Consider the following 17744-nt stretch of genomic DNA (forward strand, 5'->3'; position numbering starts at 1 on the left):
TTGTATTATTAACTTTTTGAAGAACCTCCATACTGTTTTCTAGAGTGCCTGTACCAGTTTGCATTCCCACCAACAGTAGATAAGGGTTCCCCTTGCTGCATATCCTCACGAACACCTGTTTTTTTCTTGTGTTATTGATTTTAGCCATTCTGACAGGTGTGAGGTGATGTCTTATTTAGTTTAAAATTTATTAGAGCAAGACTGCCTGCTCAAGCATACACAAAGTGGAGAGAGGGAGGAACAGAGTGGGAGAGAGATCTCAAGCAGACTCTGCTTAGCACAAGCCTGACTCAGGGCTCAATCTCACAACCCTGAGATCATGACCTGAACCAAAATCAAGAGTCAGATGCTTAGCTGACTGAGTCACCCAGGTGCCCCTCATTTAGTTTTGATTTGCATTTCCCTCATGATAAGTGATCTCAAGCATCCTTTCATGTATCTGTTGTCCATCTGTATGTCTTCTTTGGAGAAATGTCTTTTGTACCTTCTGGCCATTTTTAAATTGAGTTATTTGTTTTTTGGATGTTGAATTTTATAGGTTCTTTATATATTCTAGATACTAACCCTTTAAGCATTTTATCATGGTTTTAATTTGTATTTGCCTAATGACTAATGATATTGAGCATCTTCTCATGTGGTTATTGACCATTCTTATGTTTACTTTTGTGAAAGATCTTTTAAGATCTTTGACACATTTCTTATGGGTTTTGTCTTTTTTTTAAATTTTTAAGAGCTCTTTTTGTATTTAGATGTAAGCCTTTTGCCAGCTACATGTAGTACAAATATTTTCTCCAAATCTGTGGTGTGTGTATTCATTTTTTTCTTTTATTTCTTTTATTTTTTATTTATTTATTTATTTATTTTTTATTTATTTATGATAGTCACAGAGAGAGAGAGAGAGAGGCAGAGACACAGGCGGAGGGAGAAGCAGGCTCCATGCACCGGGAGCCTGATGTGGGATTCGATCCCGGGTCTCCAGGATAGCGCCCTGGGCCAAAGGCAGGCGCCAAACCGCTGCGCCACCCAGGGATCCCTCTTTTATTATTTTTAAATTTAAATTCAATTTGCTAACATACAATATAAGATCCAGTGCTCATTTTCTTAATGAAGTCTTTTGTAGAGCAGTGGTTTTCAGTTTTGATGATGCTCAATTTATCTTTTTCCTGTGAGGTTTAGTTCCATGTGTGTCCTTTCCAAGAATACTTTACCTTCTCCAAAGTTGCAAAGATAATTTTCAGCATTTTTTCTAAAAGTTTTAGAATTTTAGCTCTCAGATTTAAGTCCATAATTCATTTACAATTAATTTTTTGTATGATGTGAGATGGGGTCAGATTTTATTTTTCCATTTTGCTATAGTTCTTCCAGCATCATCTTTCAAAAGGGTTATCCAGAACTCTCCATTGATTTTTCTTGCCATTATTATAAAGAGATTAATTGTCCATACTTTTGTTGATCTATTACTTCTAGACTTTATTGTGTTTATTATTTTACTGATCTGTGTGCTATCCTTATGCCAATACTATACTGTCTTGATTTCTGAAGTTTTATAAGAAGCCTTTGGCTGTTCTAGGTCATTTTCATTTTATATACATTTTAGAATCAGTGTGCTAATTTTTTCCTAGAGTCTGCTGGGATTTTGATTAAGATGGCGTTGAATGTAGAAAACAGTATATAGGGAATTGAAATCTCAATATCCACTCTAATCTAAGAACATAGAATTTCCTATTTGTTTAAATTTTCCTTTTCTAACAGTATATTTTGTCTAAAAGTGAACAGGTCTCATGTATATTTTATTAAATTTGTCATGTATGTTTTAGTGGTCCTATAAGTTATATTTTTAATTGTATTGGTTGGGTTTTCATTGCATTTGTCAGTTGTTTGTTGTTCTCTATATAGTAGGTAATTGTATTAAAGCTTCTTCATAAAAATGTCTATTTGGGGCTATTTAGCATTCTATCATAGGAATGTTCTGGAGTTGTTCAAATAGTCCTTTATTATTGGACAATTAGATTGTCTACATTTGTTTAAATACTGCTAGAGCAAAACTTTTTTGTCATCTTTTTTATATATCTGATACTTGCTACTTATTTCTGGTATAATGATTCTGTCATTGTATTACGATTTTTTTTTCATGAATACCTCTGTGAGAAGAACAAAAGATTATATTTCTCCAGTGCCTAGCCATCTGTGCAATATAATAAACCCTCAGTAAATTTCCCTTGGACAAATGGGACTTGATACTTCTTGAGAGGTGATCACACTTGATAAATAATGTCTTTTATTTCTGTAACGTTGGACCTTTTCAGGAAAGATCTCTCTCATTTGAGCCTCGTATTACTGGTTGGTCAGTAAGTTAGATGTGAATACTGCTAGGTGATAGAAGAAATACATACAGAGAGGCAGAAAGTAAAGCCAAGTTACCTGGTTGCTGGCAGAAACAGGACCCATGGTGTCAGCCACTGGCTCAGATTCCTGTGACTTTTCTCCTAGCTTGCCTGTGTTCTCTGACTAAACCAGGAGTCTTCTGAATTTCTGGAACCCTGTGCTACATCTTTCATATTTCTCTCTGGATACACGTTCTCTTCAGCAAGCTTCTGAAGGCCTTCCTAAGACAAAGGTTTCATCTGGGAATCTGGGCTTAGGAGTCAGAGCCATCTTGAGAGCTCATCAATGGTGATTAGTCGGAAATGCTCTGGCTGACCTTGAATATCCTCCAATCTACTATTCGGTCATGTTCCATTTGGCAGTGTGCCCACATATAATGGCATTCTGCTGGGTTGCCTTATAAGTATATGCTTTTAAAGAACCTATTCGTAATGTAGGATTTTTGCATAGTAAATGTTTCCAGGCCTTACCAGGTGTGGATACCATAAGGACACATTTATATTAAAAACTCAACATTCAGAGCTCTGTGCTGTTCACCTATGGTGACAGATGGAACTCAGACCACATTTCAACAGTCCCCATATCTTTCAGTAGAACTATGCACTCAGGATGCAGACCATGAGCTCTTACAGAGTCCTCCAAGGTTGAGGTCACATTACTGTCCCTTTGTTCCAGGCTATCCTTAATGTCCCACCTGGGCCACCACTGGCACTGGCCCCACGTCTTGCTTGTCCTAAACCTGATGACCTTGAACATTGGCTCACCGTCTTGGCCACCAGTTAACGCTGTGCTTGTGCAGTCAAAGCCTGGACTGTCCACGCTCTACTGCTTGAACTCTGCCTCCACCACCAGACCCCTCACTTCTGAGCTGCTCGTGTTCACCGCCAGCATGCCATTCCACCCCTCTGCTCAACCACGAGTATAACTCGGTACTTCAGGGGGATATTGCTGTATACCGTGCTTCCCCGAAATTACTGAGACATTTTCTCTCTGCTGTTTGTTTTGAGAGTGGTCCAGAACTCTGTTAAGTCCAGGAGTTGCAGAATATAGGATCTGACATGTACCTTCTGTCCCCATGACATGCACATGATCAGCAAGGAGGGCCCTGCTCATCGGTTAAGCCAGTGACCACCATGCAGTATCAGGAGCAGCATTCCCCTGCGTTTTTGCCTGGACTAAATGTCCTTACTCCCTCCTTAGAGAGCTGCTTCCCCTGCTCCTCCCTCACCCACCTGTATGCCTGTATATAGGGAACTCTGTGAGTGGATAGTTTGATTTTTTTTTTCTTTTTCAGGACGTCCTTCATCCTGAATGCCAGTCATGGAGGAAAGAAAATCTGTGTGTATGTGGGAGGAGGGACCAGGAGGTAACACAGAAGCACCTGAACCCCTCTTGACCTGGCTTCATCCCTGCCACACTGCGATATTTTAGATGGAGTGCCACATCAAATACTCGGCATTCATGGAAGTATTTTGAGCTCATCAGAGGCAAATCATAGTCGTATCTGTAATCAGATGTCTGAAGAAGAGCGTCTTTTTTTTTTTTAAGATTTTATCTATCTGTTTGTTTATTTATTTATTTATTTATTTATTTATGAGAGACACAGAGAAAGAGGAAGAGACATAGGTACAGGGAGCAGCAGGTCCTAGGACCCTGAGATCACGACCGATCAACCCCTGAGCCACCCAGGTGCCCCAAAGAACAACTTTTTTTAATGATCGTAGAACGTCAGGGATAGCAGATGATCTTTAAAGTTAATGAATCCTGCTATTTGTCCATCTTTATTGCAAGCTGGAATGCAGGAGTCCTAGAAAAAAATGATTCCTTTACCACCTGCCAGTCTGGCCAGTTCGCCTTCCTGCCAGGTTTTTCTTTTCCTTACCAAATGCCCTGTAGGGGGTATGATGAATTCGTGGGGCTGCCATAACAGAGTATCAGACACTGAGTCGCTTATACCACAGACATATATTTTCTTACGATTCTGGAGCTGGAAGTCCAAGATCAAAGAGCTGGCAGGTTGGTCTCCTTGTAGGGTTGGGAGGGAGGGACAGGTTCCAGGCCTCCCCTTCTGGCTCGCACAAGGCCACCTCATTCTGCATTCATATGGCGGGCCTTCTGTGCTCACGTGACCTTGACAACACCCCCCCCCCCCACCTCTCCTCTAAGGACTTCACTCTTACTGGATCAAGGCCTCGCTGTGATGATCTCATTTTCACTTAACATTTTCACTTAATCACTTAATAAGATCTTTAAAGATCTTACCTCCCCAGGGTCACATTGTGGGGTTATAGGGTTGAGGCTTCCAGTTTGGGGATGCAGTTTGGCCTATCATGGCATCGTGACAGCCTTCTTGCTTTTTGGTTTACTCTGCTGAAAGTGCTCCAGGGAACTTTCTTGGGCAGGAGACTTTAGTGAAAATGGATAGGTAGACTTGCTCACAGGTTCTGTTTGAGACATTGTTGGTAGCTCCTTAAATTTGCTGTCATCATGAAGCCTTTTCTTGCTTTCTGATCTTCCTTTTCCTTTTCTATCTCTCTCTCTGTTTTTTCGTGCTTCCCTAATTGTTGCTTGAGCTTCATGATAGAGTCTTTTTTTTTTTTTTTTAACAGAAACAATCTTTGTTACTGATAACTGTCCAAACATACACTGCTATAGATAAGGGAAAATACAAAAGTGATTACAATTTCATTAACCAAAGCAGTGTAATAATTGGTAGATTTTGGATTTTACTTGTAAGTCACCTAGTAGTAATCCAATATTTTTTCTATTTTTAAAAATTTTTATTTAAATTCAATTAATGAACATATTATTGATTTCAGGGTTCAGTGATTCATCAGTCTTATGTTAAAACACCCAGTGCTCATTACATGACGTGCCCTCCTTAGTGCCCATTACCCAGATACCCTATCCCCCACCGTCTCCCCTCTAGCTACCTCCTATGTTTCCTATGATTGTCTTTTATGGTTTGTCTCCTTCTCTGATTTTGTTGTTTTATTTTTTCCTCTTTCCATATGATCCTGTTTTGTTTCTTTCACATGTGAGTTCATATGATAATTGTCTTTCTCTGATTGACTTATTTTATTTAGTATAATATCCCCTAGTTCCATCCTCATCACTGCAAATGGCAAGATATCATTTTTTGATGGCTGAGTAGTATTCCATTGTGTGTGTGTGTGTGTATATATATATATATACCACATCTTCTTTATCCATTCCTCTCTTGATGGACATCAGAGCTTCATGGTAGAGTCATGGAGTCTTATGTCCACCCAGAGGACATAATTTAGGGGCTGAGGCTTTGCAATTCAGCATTAATTTCTTGGGCATTATTTTTGCCAGCCATTGTGTCAGGAATACCTAAGAAACAGCTTAAAAAACAGCTGTGTCCTCTAAGAGCTTGTCGATTATGGAACATCATACATATAAATACATGTCGACAGTGCAGTGTTATGCACCGTAGTATAACTGCAAGCAAACTACAGAAGTAGCACAGAGAAGTTAGCAGTGACTCTTAGGCAGGTGGAGGAGATTTACCAGAAGCTGATCTCAGGTTTGCCTTTTGAGAGATGATTAGGAATTTATCTGGTGGATGTGGTGGGAAATATACAATATATTTTGAAAATGGTATTTGTGGATTTGAGTGAAGACCAATTGTGTGGGTGATGATATTACAGAGAAAGGAGGGAGCCAGATTAGGAGGTATTAATGCTTTCACTATGGGATTTTATTTTATTTTATTTTATTTTATTTTATTTTATTTTATATTTCGGGGAGTAGGTAGGGGCAGAGGGAGAGGGAGAATGAGAATCTTAAGCAGGCTCCCTGCCAGATGCAGGGCTCGAACTCACAACTCTGAGATCATGACCTGAGCTGAAATCAAGAGTCAGATGCTTAACTGACTGAGCCCCCCCCCCCAGGCACCCCCACAACAGGATTTTAAGCAGGGGAATAACCTGCCCAGTTTCTGTGGTTGGGAGATTGCTCTCGTGATAGAGTGGGCATGGAGGGGTGAGGAAAACAAACCAGCTCAGACTCCATTGCAACATTTTAGGTAGGGAATCATGAGATACTAAATTAAATTCATGGTGGTAGAAATTGAGAACAAGGGATCTAATCTTAGACTATTTAAAAAGTGATTTTGGAAGGGCTTGGTGGTGCTGAATATGGGGCAGTCATGGGGGGAGCAGTTCAAGTTTCTGGCTTGAGTCCCAGGAGTTTGGTGGTAGTAGGAGCTGAGTATAGACCATGAAGAGAAGCAGCTTTAAGGATGACAGTGAGTTCTCTCTCACACATGTCACCTTTAAGGCTCTGTAGGAATCTGGGTGGAGATGGTCAGTGACTGTTGGAGGAAAGATTGAGGTGTGTCTCTCATTCATTTCTTAGCTCCAACTTACTTTCTTGAAGATGCTAATCCTAGGGAGTGTCTCCTTGGAATTAATCTGTAGCACGTAAATAATACAGTGATTATCACATGGGTTAGCAGTCCTTTTTGTGCTGGGCCTATTTGTATTTGTAACTCAGCAAATTTATAGGTAATTACACTCCACAAAATTATTGTCTTGGGAAATGGAATGTTCCTTGGTAGCTGGATCACATTTGAGAAAATCAGACACACTCATTAGTTTCTGTGGTTGCCATTTTCAAGTTCTTTCTGCTTTCTGGAGGTGTTTCTCAGCACTTTGATGAAATACCAGCGCCTATTGGCCCTGTAAATCCTTTTAATGCACACAAGCAATCTTTTATTTTCTTCCCTTGAAGTTCCCAGGAAGATTATAGACATTCTTACTGGTATCCTAATTAGTGGAGCTAATCCATGGCTTGTAGTAACAGTCCTTCATGTGTATCCTTTGCAAGATTATTTTACCTTTGGGGAGAAAAATTTTTACATGATTTTTATCTTTCTATTTTCAATAGACCCCATGTTATGTTATGTTATAGAACATACTACACTCTTATGTGATAATAGTGGAAGTAAAAACCATTTGGTTTTTTTACCCATTAAAAAAAATGCATTTTTTCTAATAGCATCAGGATCACAGCTAGCCACTGTAATACCAGTCTTCTATGTTCTTCGTACTGTGTACTGTCTGACTTATCTTCACACTGGCCCTCCATAAGGGAGTGACTACCATGCCCATTTGGAAATCGGACCAAAAGGGAGCAGTTGCATTTTACTTCAGGGCACAGTGCAAACTTGTATGGACGCAGAGCCTGTACTACACTTTCTTTTCCCAGTTCTACTTCTGTCTATTTCTTGTTTTATTTTATTTTTATTTTTTATTTTTTTAAAGATTTATGTATTTATTCATAAGAGACACACAGAGAGAGTCAGAGATACAGGCAGAGGTGGAAGCAGGCTCCCCGCGGGGGAGGCCCATGCAGAACTTGACCCCAGGACCCCGGGATCACACCGTGAGCTGAAGACAGATGCTCAGCCATTGAGCCACTCAGGCATCCCTATTTTCTTGTTTTAAATTCCTATACCATTTTTGGTTATTTTTAACCTTAAAAAATGATACCTTACTCTTTGAATCTAGATGTGGGAACTCCAACAGTATGGGATGTACTGCTAGTTGAAATATCCTTTGGGGGCTTTTATAAAACATTATATACTCCTGAATGCACTTTTAGACTTCTATCTTAGCTTATACATGAACATTATTGCCCCCCCTTTTAAATATGGTCTTCTGTGTCTTTTCTCTTTTTTTTATATTCTCTTCTTTCTCATTTCACATAAAATCTCTAGATACTTGGAGATTAAGAAAATAAAACGAAGCATTTCTCTTTTCTTTGAATTTCTCTTGTTAACTCCTCTCTAAAACTCAGATGATTCTACTGTTCTGTTTAAAAAGTAGTCAAACCTACACTTTTATCTTGGGTAACATCAAAGTCGTTTGTTAGTTGGGCTCCTTAATCTGAAATCCGTATGTGTTTGGAACACATGTACTTAATTAAATGGAGACTTTTAAACAGGAAAAAGAAAATGTTTTAGGCTTAATATGTACATATATATGCATATATATATGCATAATATACACATGGTATATATACTTTATTGAACTTTATTTTTGTCAGACAATCATTATAGGTTTAGTCTTTTGATCAAATAGTCACCGATAAATCTTATGAAAGCCCAGGAAACCACTGCATTTAGCAGACTAAACTAGTCTTCAGTTGGGAATATAAAGTAGAGAGCTTCATTTTTTATTTCTCTTTTTCTTTTTTTGTTTTTGTTTTTCTCTTCTTTCTTTCTCTCTCTGAGTGGAGTTGACTCACCATGTTACATTGGTTCCAGGAATGCAGCATGGAAGAGCTTCACATTTAGGCTTAGGTCTACACAGCTGAAAGTGGTACTTAATTTGAAATCCAACACCCCTGTGAACAAGAAAGAATGTACACTTGCACAGGCACACCTTGCACAGCATTTGGCCACAGAGTTGGAGATCGCAGGATAGTTCTGTAATTCATCTTCTGACTCATGGGGTTGCTCTGTCAGTGTACTGTGACATTGAACCAGATGCCTGTTCATTCAGACACATCTGGAGACATCCAGGCAAACAGTGTGTTCCTTTACAAGTCAGCCATCTGGGAATATCTTTGGAAATCATGAGGTTATGGAGCTTGTGCATCTGTACTCATCAAAATCCGTGATTCCTCTGGTCCCAGGCAGTTCAGTGGTGGGGAATGACTGCAGGCTCCACTTTCCACCTTCTGCTCTTTGAACACATCCAGTTTAAGTGTGAACACCTCCCCTTCCATGAGCGAGTCAGCCGTGCTTTTATTTCTTTGTCTACAATTTCAAGTTCAGTGGGTTTACTTTTGCGATGCCAGGGAAAATGCATAATCTTGTGGGCTATTGAAATTCAACAAGTTGGTCTCTCAGAGTCCTTTAATTTCAAAAAAGATGATTTGTGACAGCAGCCCAGTAAAGGATTTCAACAGGCTTCCATCACATCACTGACTTAATTAAACCAAATCGCTTTCAAACACTCTGCAACCTGGGGTGGCTAAGGGAGGGAAGATGAAGAAAAAGCATCATCGTACTTGTAACACACTTAATTGGCTTCAAGGTTCAGAGTACAGTTTTTTCCTAATGGATGCTGCCACCAAAGCAGTTATAGTTTATATAAAACTGTGTTTCAGGAATCCAGTCAGTGTCATTGTTTCTGAGTAGCATATATGGTCCTAGATAAAGACAAATGACCAAACCTGGCAGCTCCAGCAAAGTAGGGGGTATGTTTATATCCATTTTGTTCCAGAATGAACTTCCTGAGCTCCAGGGTGAATCACAGTTATAGACGTTCATCTGCTTCACTTCCTGCTGCCTCTAAGCAGCCTCCTAGCTAGAAGGAGACCAACTCCTCAGGAACTGCCTAGATCTGAGGAAGGTCCCTTGTAAAGTAAGAGGAGTAAAAGATATCCTAGAGTGGCCAGTGTTATTTTTTCCTGAAATAATCTTGCACTCTGCAGCAGAGAAAGGACTTGGGCAGGGGCATAGGTGTGGGGCCATGCAGGTTGAGGATGGGAATGGAGAAGTCTAAGGTGTAAATGCTCCTGGGTAGGTGAGGGACAGACAGCCCCCCTGGGGGAGGCCAGCAGTTCTGGGAAGGGATTTTTCGAAGAAGATGAAAGGTTGAAAGCCCAGGCCAGCTCTGCCAGGGAGCCCTTGGGTGAGATTAGTCCTTTGTAGGGATGGTGCTTGGACTTACACACTGCCTCGGAACCGCTGTGGCTTGGAAGGGGATCTGCGCAGCTCTCAGGGCCAGAGGCCTGGCCACATTGTCTTGGACAAAGACTGGTGGTTAGGGGAGCCTGGTAACCTCAGAGGGGAGTCAGGTGCCAGCACTGCAAGACAGGAGCAAGCGGGGTTGGTCTGAGCATAGCTGTGACTCCTAGACATGGAAAGAGAAGGACAGAAAGGGAAGATACGTTGGATACCTGGAGGTAAAGGTGAATTTTAATTTGAAGAGGAAAAGAATATAACTTAGTTTTACCCATTCCTAATAAGCTGGAAAAGCCAGTCATGTCAACTGCACTTTTCAAATCAGAACATTTACCTCTCCTTAGCCACCATCAATAATATTAATATTATTAATAGCAATAATAATAAATAGTATAGATGTTGTCCTTAATTCCTATAACTCCACCCCGGGTATTTTATGACTCTTGGTCTACAGACACTTGGAGGCTGGAGGAAATTGACTGCCTAGCCAGTTAAATTATGGCTCCAGAATTCAAACCCAGGCCAGTCTGATTCTGTAGCCACCCCATCCTGCTCCACCCGGATGTTCCTGGCACCCACGTTGTTTGTTATCTTAATGTATCACGAGGGATCAATACACTATTTGCCACAAAGGATAATGATTTTACATGGGAAGCTCATGAGCTAGAGACTCAGATAAACTTTGTTATCTCTCTGCTATGCTGACGATTTTGCTTTGGGGAAGCAAGTGTAATTTAATGAGCTCTGTTCTCAGCCATTGGACCTGACGCAGGAGCTTCTTCTGATTAAGGCGTAGCTACTCCAAGTGCTAGTTGGGGGGTCCAGTAGGGTCAGAGCATGTTCACTGCAGCTGAAGCGGTGTGTGTTTGGGGTCAAGAGCATCTGCAAATCCGTAAGAAAAGGCAACTCTAAATAATGGGCCGAAGCATGAGATCAATAAGTATAGGTGGGCAATACATATGTGAAATGCTGCAGACTCACAAGTGATCAGGGTCCTGCAAATTAAAGCGACACCATGATTCTGTTTTCTGTTTATCTGTTTATTGGAAAAGAGGAACACTGAGACTGTCCAGAGGCAGCAGGGGCAAGCGTGCAGCATTGTCTGGGGAGAATGTGGGTCGATGAAGCTTTTCTAAAGGTCAATCTGGCATTACCTACCAAAATTGTAAGTGCCTGTACAAGCAGTGCCATTTCTAGAAATGAATCTTCAGGAAATAGTGATACATATTTTTGAGGATAGTTATTGTGGTGCTGTTTAAAATAGTAAGCAAACAATCTAAAAAGTCCATTTCCAGGGAGATTGTGAAGCAGTTTATAGCATGATCAGTGTCATGTGCTGGTTAAGACCATGGACTTTGGAACTAGATGGCCTGAGTTTGAATTATGGCACCATGTCTTACTAGCTTTGTGACCCTGAACAAGTTCTTTATCATCTCTGCCTTGGTGTTGTCATCTGTTAGGGGGATAACAAATAGCTCCTCTTGCAGAGGGTTGTCATTAGTGATTGTATCCAGACATGAAGGGTGCCTCGAGTCTGACACATAGTGAGCACCTTGCAAGTGCTTTCTGTTATTATTGTTGTTGCTGTTGTTTTTGTTGTTTTTTCTGAGAAATACCATTCAGTCACTAAAGAGAATGGATCTAAATACATGAATGTTACTATAGCTTATATCAATTTTATAATGAAAAAATAAGGATATCTTACCTATCTGCTCAGTATATTATGAACATATTACATATAGCTTGTATGCTTATTGGATATTGATCTCATATAATATTGGAAAAGTTATATCCAGTAGTTCTAGGCATTGCTTAAAAATTGCTGTTTTTTTTTAAAGATTTTATTTATTTATTCATGAGAGACACATACAGAGAGAAAGAAAGAGAGAAAGGCAGAGACACAGGCAGAGGGAGAAGCATGCTCCAGGCAGGGAGCCTGACGTGGGACTCGATCCTGGGTCTCCAGGATCATGCCCTGGGCTGAGGGCAGCACTAAACCACTGAGCCACCCAGGCTGCCCAAAATTGCTGTGTTTAAAGTCTGGTTATGTTAGAGCCCACTACAAAAGCTTAAAATCAGTAAGTCACTATGAAAACTCAACCATTTGGGGATGTGAGTTGTTTTGGAACTCAAAATACTTTGGCTAAGTGGAAAGACCCTATTATGAAAATAACAGATTTTCATTTCCTCTCTAATTTTATAACTCTTGGCAATACAACCTTTATTTTGCTGTGAAATGCTGGAAAAGGAAATGAGTGGATGACTGAGTTTTATTTTCCAAAATAAATACATCTGAATTTTGTCTAGAGATTGTAGGGTTTGCCACATCAGGTTATTGCCTGGAAAGGGGGCGGCAGGGAACGTGGGTGGGGGCCTTTCTTCAGAGCTCTCAGTGTAAGCATGAGTACTCAATCGCAGGTATGCTGGAGCAGCTTTAAAACTCTCTGAAAAAGGGCCTTTTGAGAAGGGCTTTTCTTTGGGGATGCTTGAGAGCCCGTGCTCCGTAGCTGTGATACCCACGCAGCACACCACCTGGTGGGCTCTGGCGGTAATGGCAGTAAGTGTGCCCCAGGACTTGAGTTCTCTAGCAGCCCTGACTGTTCCCCAGCATCACACAGTGTGGAGGAGGTCAAGTTGGTAAAAATCATATTTCTGTATTTGTAACTCTTTTAGTTTCTTTCTCCACTGGATTGGGCAGTTGCCCAACAACTATATTTACTCCAAAAAGACATTGTTGCAGAAATTCTAAGAGGACTACCCATGTTCTTTTGGGAAGAGCAAAGGATTCTCTATAAAAACCATAAAGTTTTTTTTTTCTTACTTGTCTTGAGAAATTTAAGCCATAAAAAGAACTGCACAGAATCCTATAACCAGGGACACCTGGGTGGCTCAGTGGTTAAGCACTTGCCTTTGGCTCAGGTCGTGATCCTGGAATCCTGGGATTGAGTTCCACATCATCAGGCTCCCTGAAGGGAGCCTGCTTCCCTCTACCTGTGTCTCTGCCTCTCTCTATGTTTCTCATGAATAAATAAATAAAATCTTATAAAAAAAAGGAATCCTGTAACCAGTTCTCACAGGTTATCCAGAATTGACAAATACTAAGATTTTGTAATTCCGATGAATGCATTTCATCATTTTTAACTAAAAGAAACAAAACGTTCCATGTGAAGATGAAGTCTCTTTAGTATCTATCCCTAATTTCACATCTCTTCCTCATTTCCCACTGATAATCGCTATTATCAATTTGGTAAATATTTTTATAATCCATTTTTTTATACTATGAAGATTTTTCAATTCAGTATGTATCATTGACCTCCTGCTACATGCCAGGTACTGTTCTGCAAATGCTGGATACATCGGGGAACAAAACAGATGCAAATCTTTCCCTTTGTGGAGTTTGCACTCTAAGTAAGGCACACACACACTTTTTTTTTTTTTTTTTGCAATTGTATAGTATATTAGAAGAGAAAAAAACATGGGTGAAAGTAAAATTAGAGCAGCATGTGGGGGACCAGGGTTATGTGTATGGGCAGGAAGGGCATCTTTGACAAAGTCAGATTGGGCCAAGTCTTGAAGGAAATAAGGGAATTAGCTCAGTAGTTTCCAAGTGGGAGAGCATCGGGACAGGGAACCTGCTGGTGGAGGATGTGCCTGGCACTCTGAGGACCAGGGGGGACCAGTGTGGCTGCGTTGGAGGTTTCAGGTGGGAGAGTCAAGGGATAGGGTGGGAGAGTCAACCTGGGACTAATGAGGAGGGATGGTGTTAGTGGCAGGTCCAGGAGAAAGGATCACGTGGGGCCTCTGGACCACTGTTGGAAGGTTGGCCTGAGCAGTAAATGGGAAGCCCCTGCAGGGTTGCAGTCGACAGATGATATGCTCTGCCTGGATGCTGTGTTGAGAGCCAATGAGAGGGGCCAACGGTGCACAAGGGGGTCAGTGACTACAGCAATCCAAAGGGAGATGGTGTTGACCTTGACTGGAGTGGTTGCAGGGTGAAGAGGAGAAGTGGTCACATTCTGGATTTTGTTTGGAAAGTAGAGCCAGAGGAGCTTCTTACAGATTAAATATGGAGTGTCAGAGAAAAAAAAAAAGGAGTTGAGGGAAATTTCTCTTTTTTTGTTCTTTAATTGAGGTGAAATTCACATAACCTAAAGTGAGCCATTTTTCAGTGCATACTTCAGTGGCATTCAGTGCCTTCACACTGTTGCACCTTTGTGTAGTTCCAAGTATTTCCATCTCCTGTTAAGTAGCTTCTCTAGGGTGCTTGGTGGCTCAGTCGGTGAAGCGTCTGCCTTTGGCTCAGGCCATGATCTCAGGGTTCTGGGATCGAGTCCTGTGTCAGGCTCCCTGTTCAGTGGGGAGTCTGCTTCTCTCCCTGCTTGTGTTCTCTCTCTTCTCTCAAATAAATAAATAAATAAAATCTTAAAAACAACAACAACAACAACAACAACAACAAAGCAGCTTCATTTCATTCTCTACCTGACCAAGCCTCTGGCAGCCACTAATCTACTTTCTGTATCTCTGGATTTACCATGCTGGATATTTCATGTTAAGTAGAATCCTATGATATGTGATCTTTTGTGTCTGGCTTCTTTCACTTACTATACATTTTCAGAGTTCATCCCCATTGTGGCAGGTATTAATAGTTCATTCCTTCCATGGCTGGATAACATTTCACTGTGTGGATATGCCACGTTGTTTATCCACTCATCCACGGTGGACTTTGCATTGATTTTGTCTTGTAACTATTGTAATAGACTTGCCACAAATACTTGTACACAGGTATATGTTTGAACATCTGTTGCCCATTCTTTTAGGTATGTATGTGTGAGTGGAAATGCTGGATCATTTGGTAGTTCCATCTTTAACTTTCTGAGGAGCTATCGAGTTGTCTTCCACAGTGTGGCTGCACCATTTCCCATTCCAGCCAGCAGTGTATGAAAGTTCCAGTTTCTCCACATCCTGGCCAACATTTGTTATTTTCCATTATTAAAAGAAAAAATGATTGTCGCCATCCAGTGAGTGTGATTCCTAAGTGTTTGGCCTGCAGGGATAGAGTTGCCATCATTGAGATGAGTAAGGCTGTGGGTGAAAGAGTATTTCATGTAGGTAAAAGAGGGATGGGACAGAATGAGTAGTGTTGTTTTGTCAGGTGAATTTGGGATGCCTCTTTGACATCTAAGTGGCATTGTTGCATAGAGTTGGGTAGATAAGTTTGGAGCTAACAAAGGAGGTTGGGGCTGGTGATATAATTTGGGAGTCATTGGCATTTAATTGCTATTTATAGCTATGGTACTAGAATATAGACAGACAAGAAGCCAAGGACGGAGCCCAAAGGCATTCCAAAATTAAGAGGTTGGGCAGAGGAGGAGGACATACAAAGTAGGCTAAGAAGGAACAGCCAGTGAAGTGGATGGAAAATCAGGAGGTATGATGTACTGTGAGGCCAAGTGAAGAAATCATGTCCAGGAGGGGTGACTGTATGAAAGGCTCTCACAGGTCAGGTGCGATTAGAAGTGAGAGTGGACTTTAGCTCTGGTGATGGGGAGGTCACAGGCAGTGTCAGTGGATGACAAGGAGCAGACACGGTGGAGGTAGTGCTTTCCAGATTTCGTTGCAGGAAGTAAGGAAATGACACATTGGCTGGTGGGGAAAATGGGGAAAAGGGAAGGCCTTTTTGTTCCTTCTTAAAGTCGGAGAAATAACATTTTATGTGCAGATACGAATGATCTGGCATAGAGCAAAACATTGACTTTTCTTGTCGAAAAGGGGATAGTTACTGAAGAGAGACCCTTGAGGGACAAGTAGAGGGACTGCCCTCAAACAGCAGCAGGGCTAGTTCCTCCTTGGTTCCTGTGGGGAGGCAGATCCTGGAAGGCAGGGCAGCGGGAAGTTGAAGCTGTGGTGTCTGTGGATGTGAAGTAAGAACAAAGGTCATAAGCTGAGAGTGCAAATGGGCAAGAAGGTGTTGGCAGTTTGGGGAGAGGTAAGAAAATGTGAAACAGCCCTTTGAGAGAAGTGGCCAAATGAGCTGATTATGGTCGTGGAGAATGGTTGCAATGGTCCCAAGCAACCAGGCACGCTGTGAAGTGTGCAGTTTTTTTCCAGCTGCACGTGGCTGCACGAGTGCAGGGGTGGACGCTAACATGCATTGAGCACTGCAGGACAGGCAGGTACAAGGAAGCAGGAGAAGAAGGGCAGGGAATAGGGGGCATACAGAAGACGGAGATTACACAGATTGGTGTTGATTTCCAGCTGATGGAGGAGAGAACACCTCAGGGCTGAGAAACGGTGACACGGCACTGTCATCAGTGGGTCGCTGATCCTCATAGGGGCAGAAAAAATCACTGGTGTCAGGATAGCAGAGAAGGTGAGAGGAAAAGGTGGAGGCTTGTGGCAGAGAGTGGGGTGCGTTTGCAGCTGGTGGTGATGATGTGGGAGCCACTGGCTGAGGCTGAGTGGGGATTATTGAAAGGGATGGTTAAGGAAATGAGATCCCAGAGCCCTGGGAAGATCTCTGGATGTGTGCTGGCGCATCTAGAGTTAAGACTCAAGAAGTGATGGAGACTATCCATTGCAGAGAGAAGGGAGAAGAGAGCTGACCTGAGGGTCAGCAGATGGTGGGGATGCTCAGGACACTGAGTATTGGGTGATCTCATCTGATGAGGTGAAATTAGAGCTGGGGCCTTTTGTGGGTGAAGGGAGGTGCAGGAAGGAAGTCTACTGCTATCTCCTCATCCAGTGGTCCAGGGACGAGGAGGAAAACAGCTTCGCCTTGAGAGGACCATAAGGCAGGCAGCGGCCCCAGGGGAGAGCCAAGTTTCTGTTGGGGCCAGAAGGTGAAGGGAAGGTTCAGGAATAGATGATGTAATAGTATAGTACATAGATGACATAATGGGTGTTTTGTTATAATAAATATTATAGTCTAGGTAATGTAATAGATCAGATAATGAGAGCATCATAGTATTGTTTGTGCATGTATAGTTTTTTAGAAAAGGCAGTGCAGCATCCAAAATCAAATTCTTCTTAACGTGATTGCAACTCTCTTCCTAAACGTATGACCTGTGACTTGGAGAATAAACAGCTGCACACTAAAATAATACTCCAGGAGAGGCCCAGCACATAAGAGGCTTTCAGCAACTCTTTGTGGAATAAATTAATATAATATCATTATGTCAAGTTGAGATCAAGGAGACTATAGCAGAGACCTGGAAATTCTAAGGAAGTGTTCTGTTCCCCGTGAGGGTTCTGATATTCCATTTAACAAATATTTACTGAGAGCTGAGTACCTGCTACGTGCTGGCTGAACAGAACAGTTAAAGTCTCTACTTTAAAGGAGCTTAGGATCCCTGGGTGGCGCAGCGGTTTAGCGCCTGCCTTTGGCCCAGGGCGCGATCCCGGAGACCCGGGATCGAATCCCACGTCGGGCTCCTGGTGCATGGAGCCCGCTTCTCCCTCTGCCTGTGTCTCTGCCTCTCTCTCTCTCTGTGACTATCATAAATAAATTAAAAAAAAAAAATTAAAAAAAAAATAAAGGAGCTTAAATTTAAGCCAGTGCTAGTTCATGGGCATGAGACTAGATGTTTGAGTGAAGAGATTTGTGCATGATGTTTTTCCATTAGGCTCCCAAATATTA

General features: G+C 41.6%; 1 protein-coding gene across 7 annotated transcripts in view; it reads left to right on the forward strand.

Annotated features, from left to right (window-relative positions):
* PLD5 (phospholipase D family member 5) overlaps window positions 1–17744 on the forward strand; it is a 407776-nt gene that overhangs the window by 39886 nt on the left and 350146 nt on the right. For 2 of the 7 annotated variants that reach the window (XM_072732871.1, XM_072732877.1), the window contains exon 2: window positions 3680–3751. The exons of the other annotated variants lie outside the window; for them this stretch is intronic. In XM_072732871.1, coding sequence (XP_072588972.1) covers window positions 3680–3751 — 72 coding nt within the window. The remainder of the gene's footprint in view (window positions 1–3679; window positions 3752–17744) is intronic. 7 annotated transcript variants of the gene reach the window in all.

This window comes from Vulpes vulpes, chromosome 13 (genome assembly GCF_048418805.1).
Source record: "Vulpes vulpes isolate BD-2025 chromosome 13, VulVul3, whole genome shotgun sequence".
NCBI classification, from domain to species: Eukaryota; Metazoa; Chordata; class Mammalia; order Carnivora; family Canidae; genus Vulpes; species Vulpes vulpes.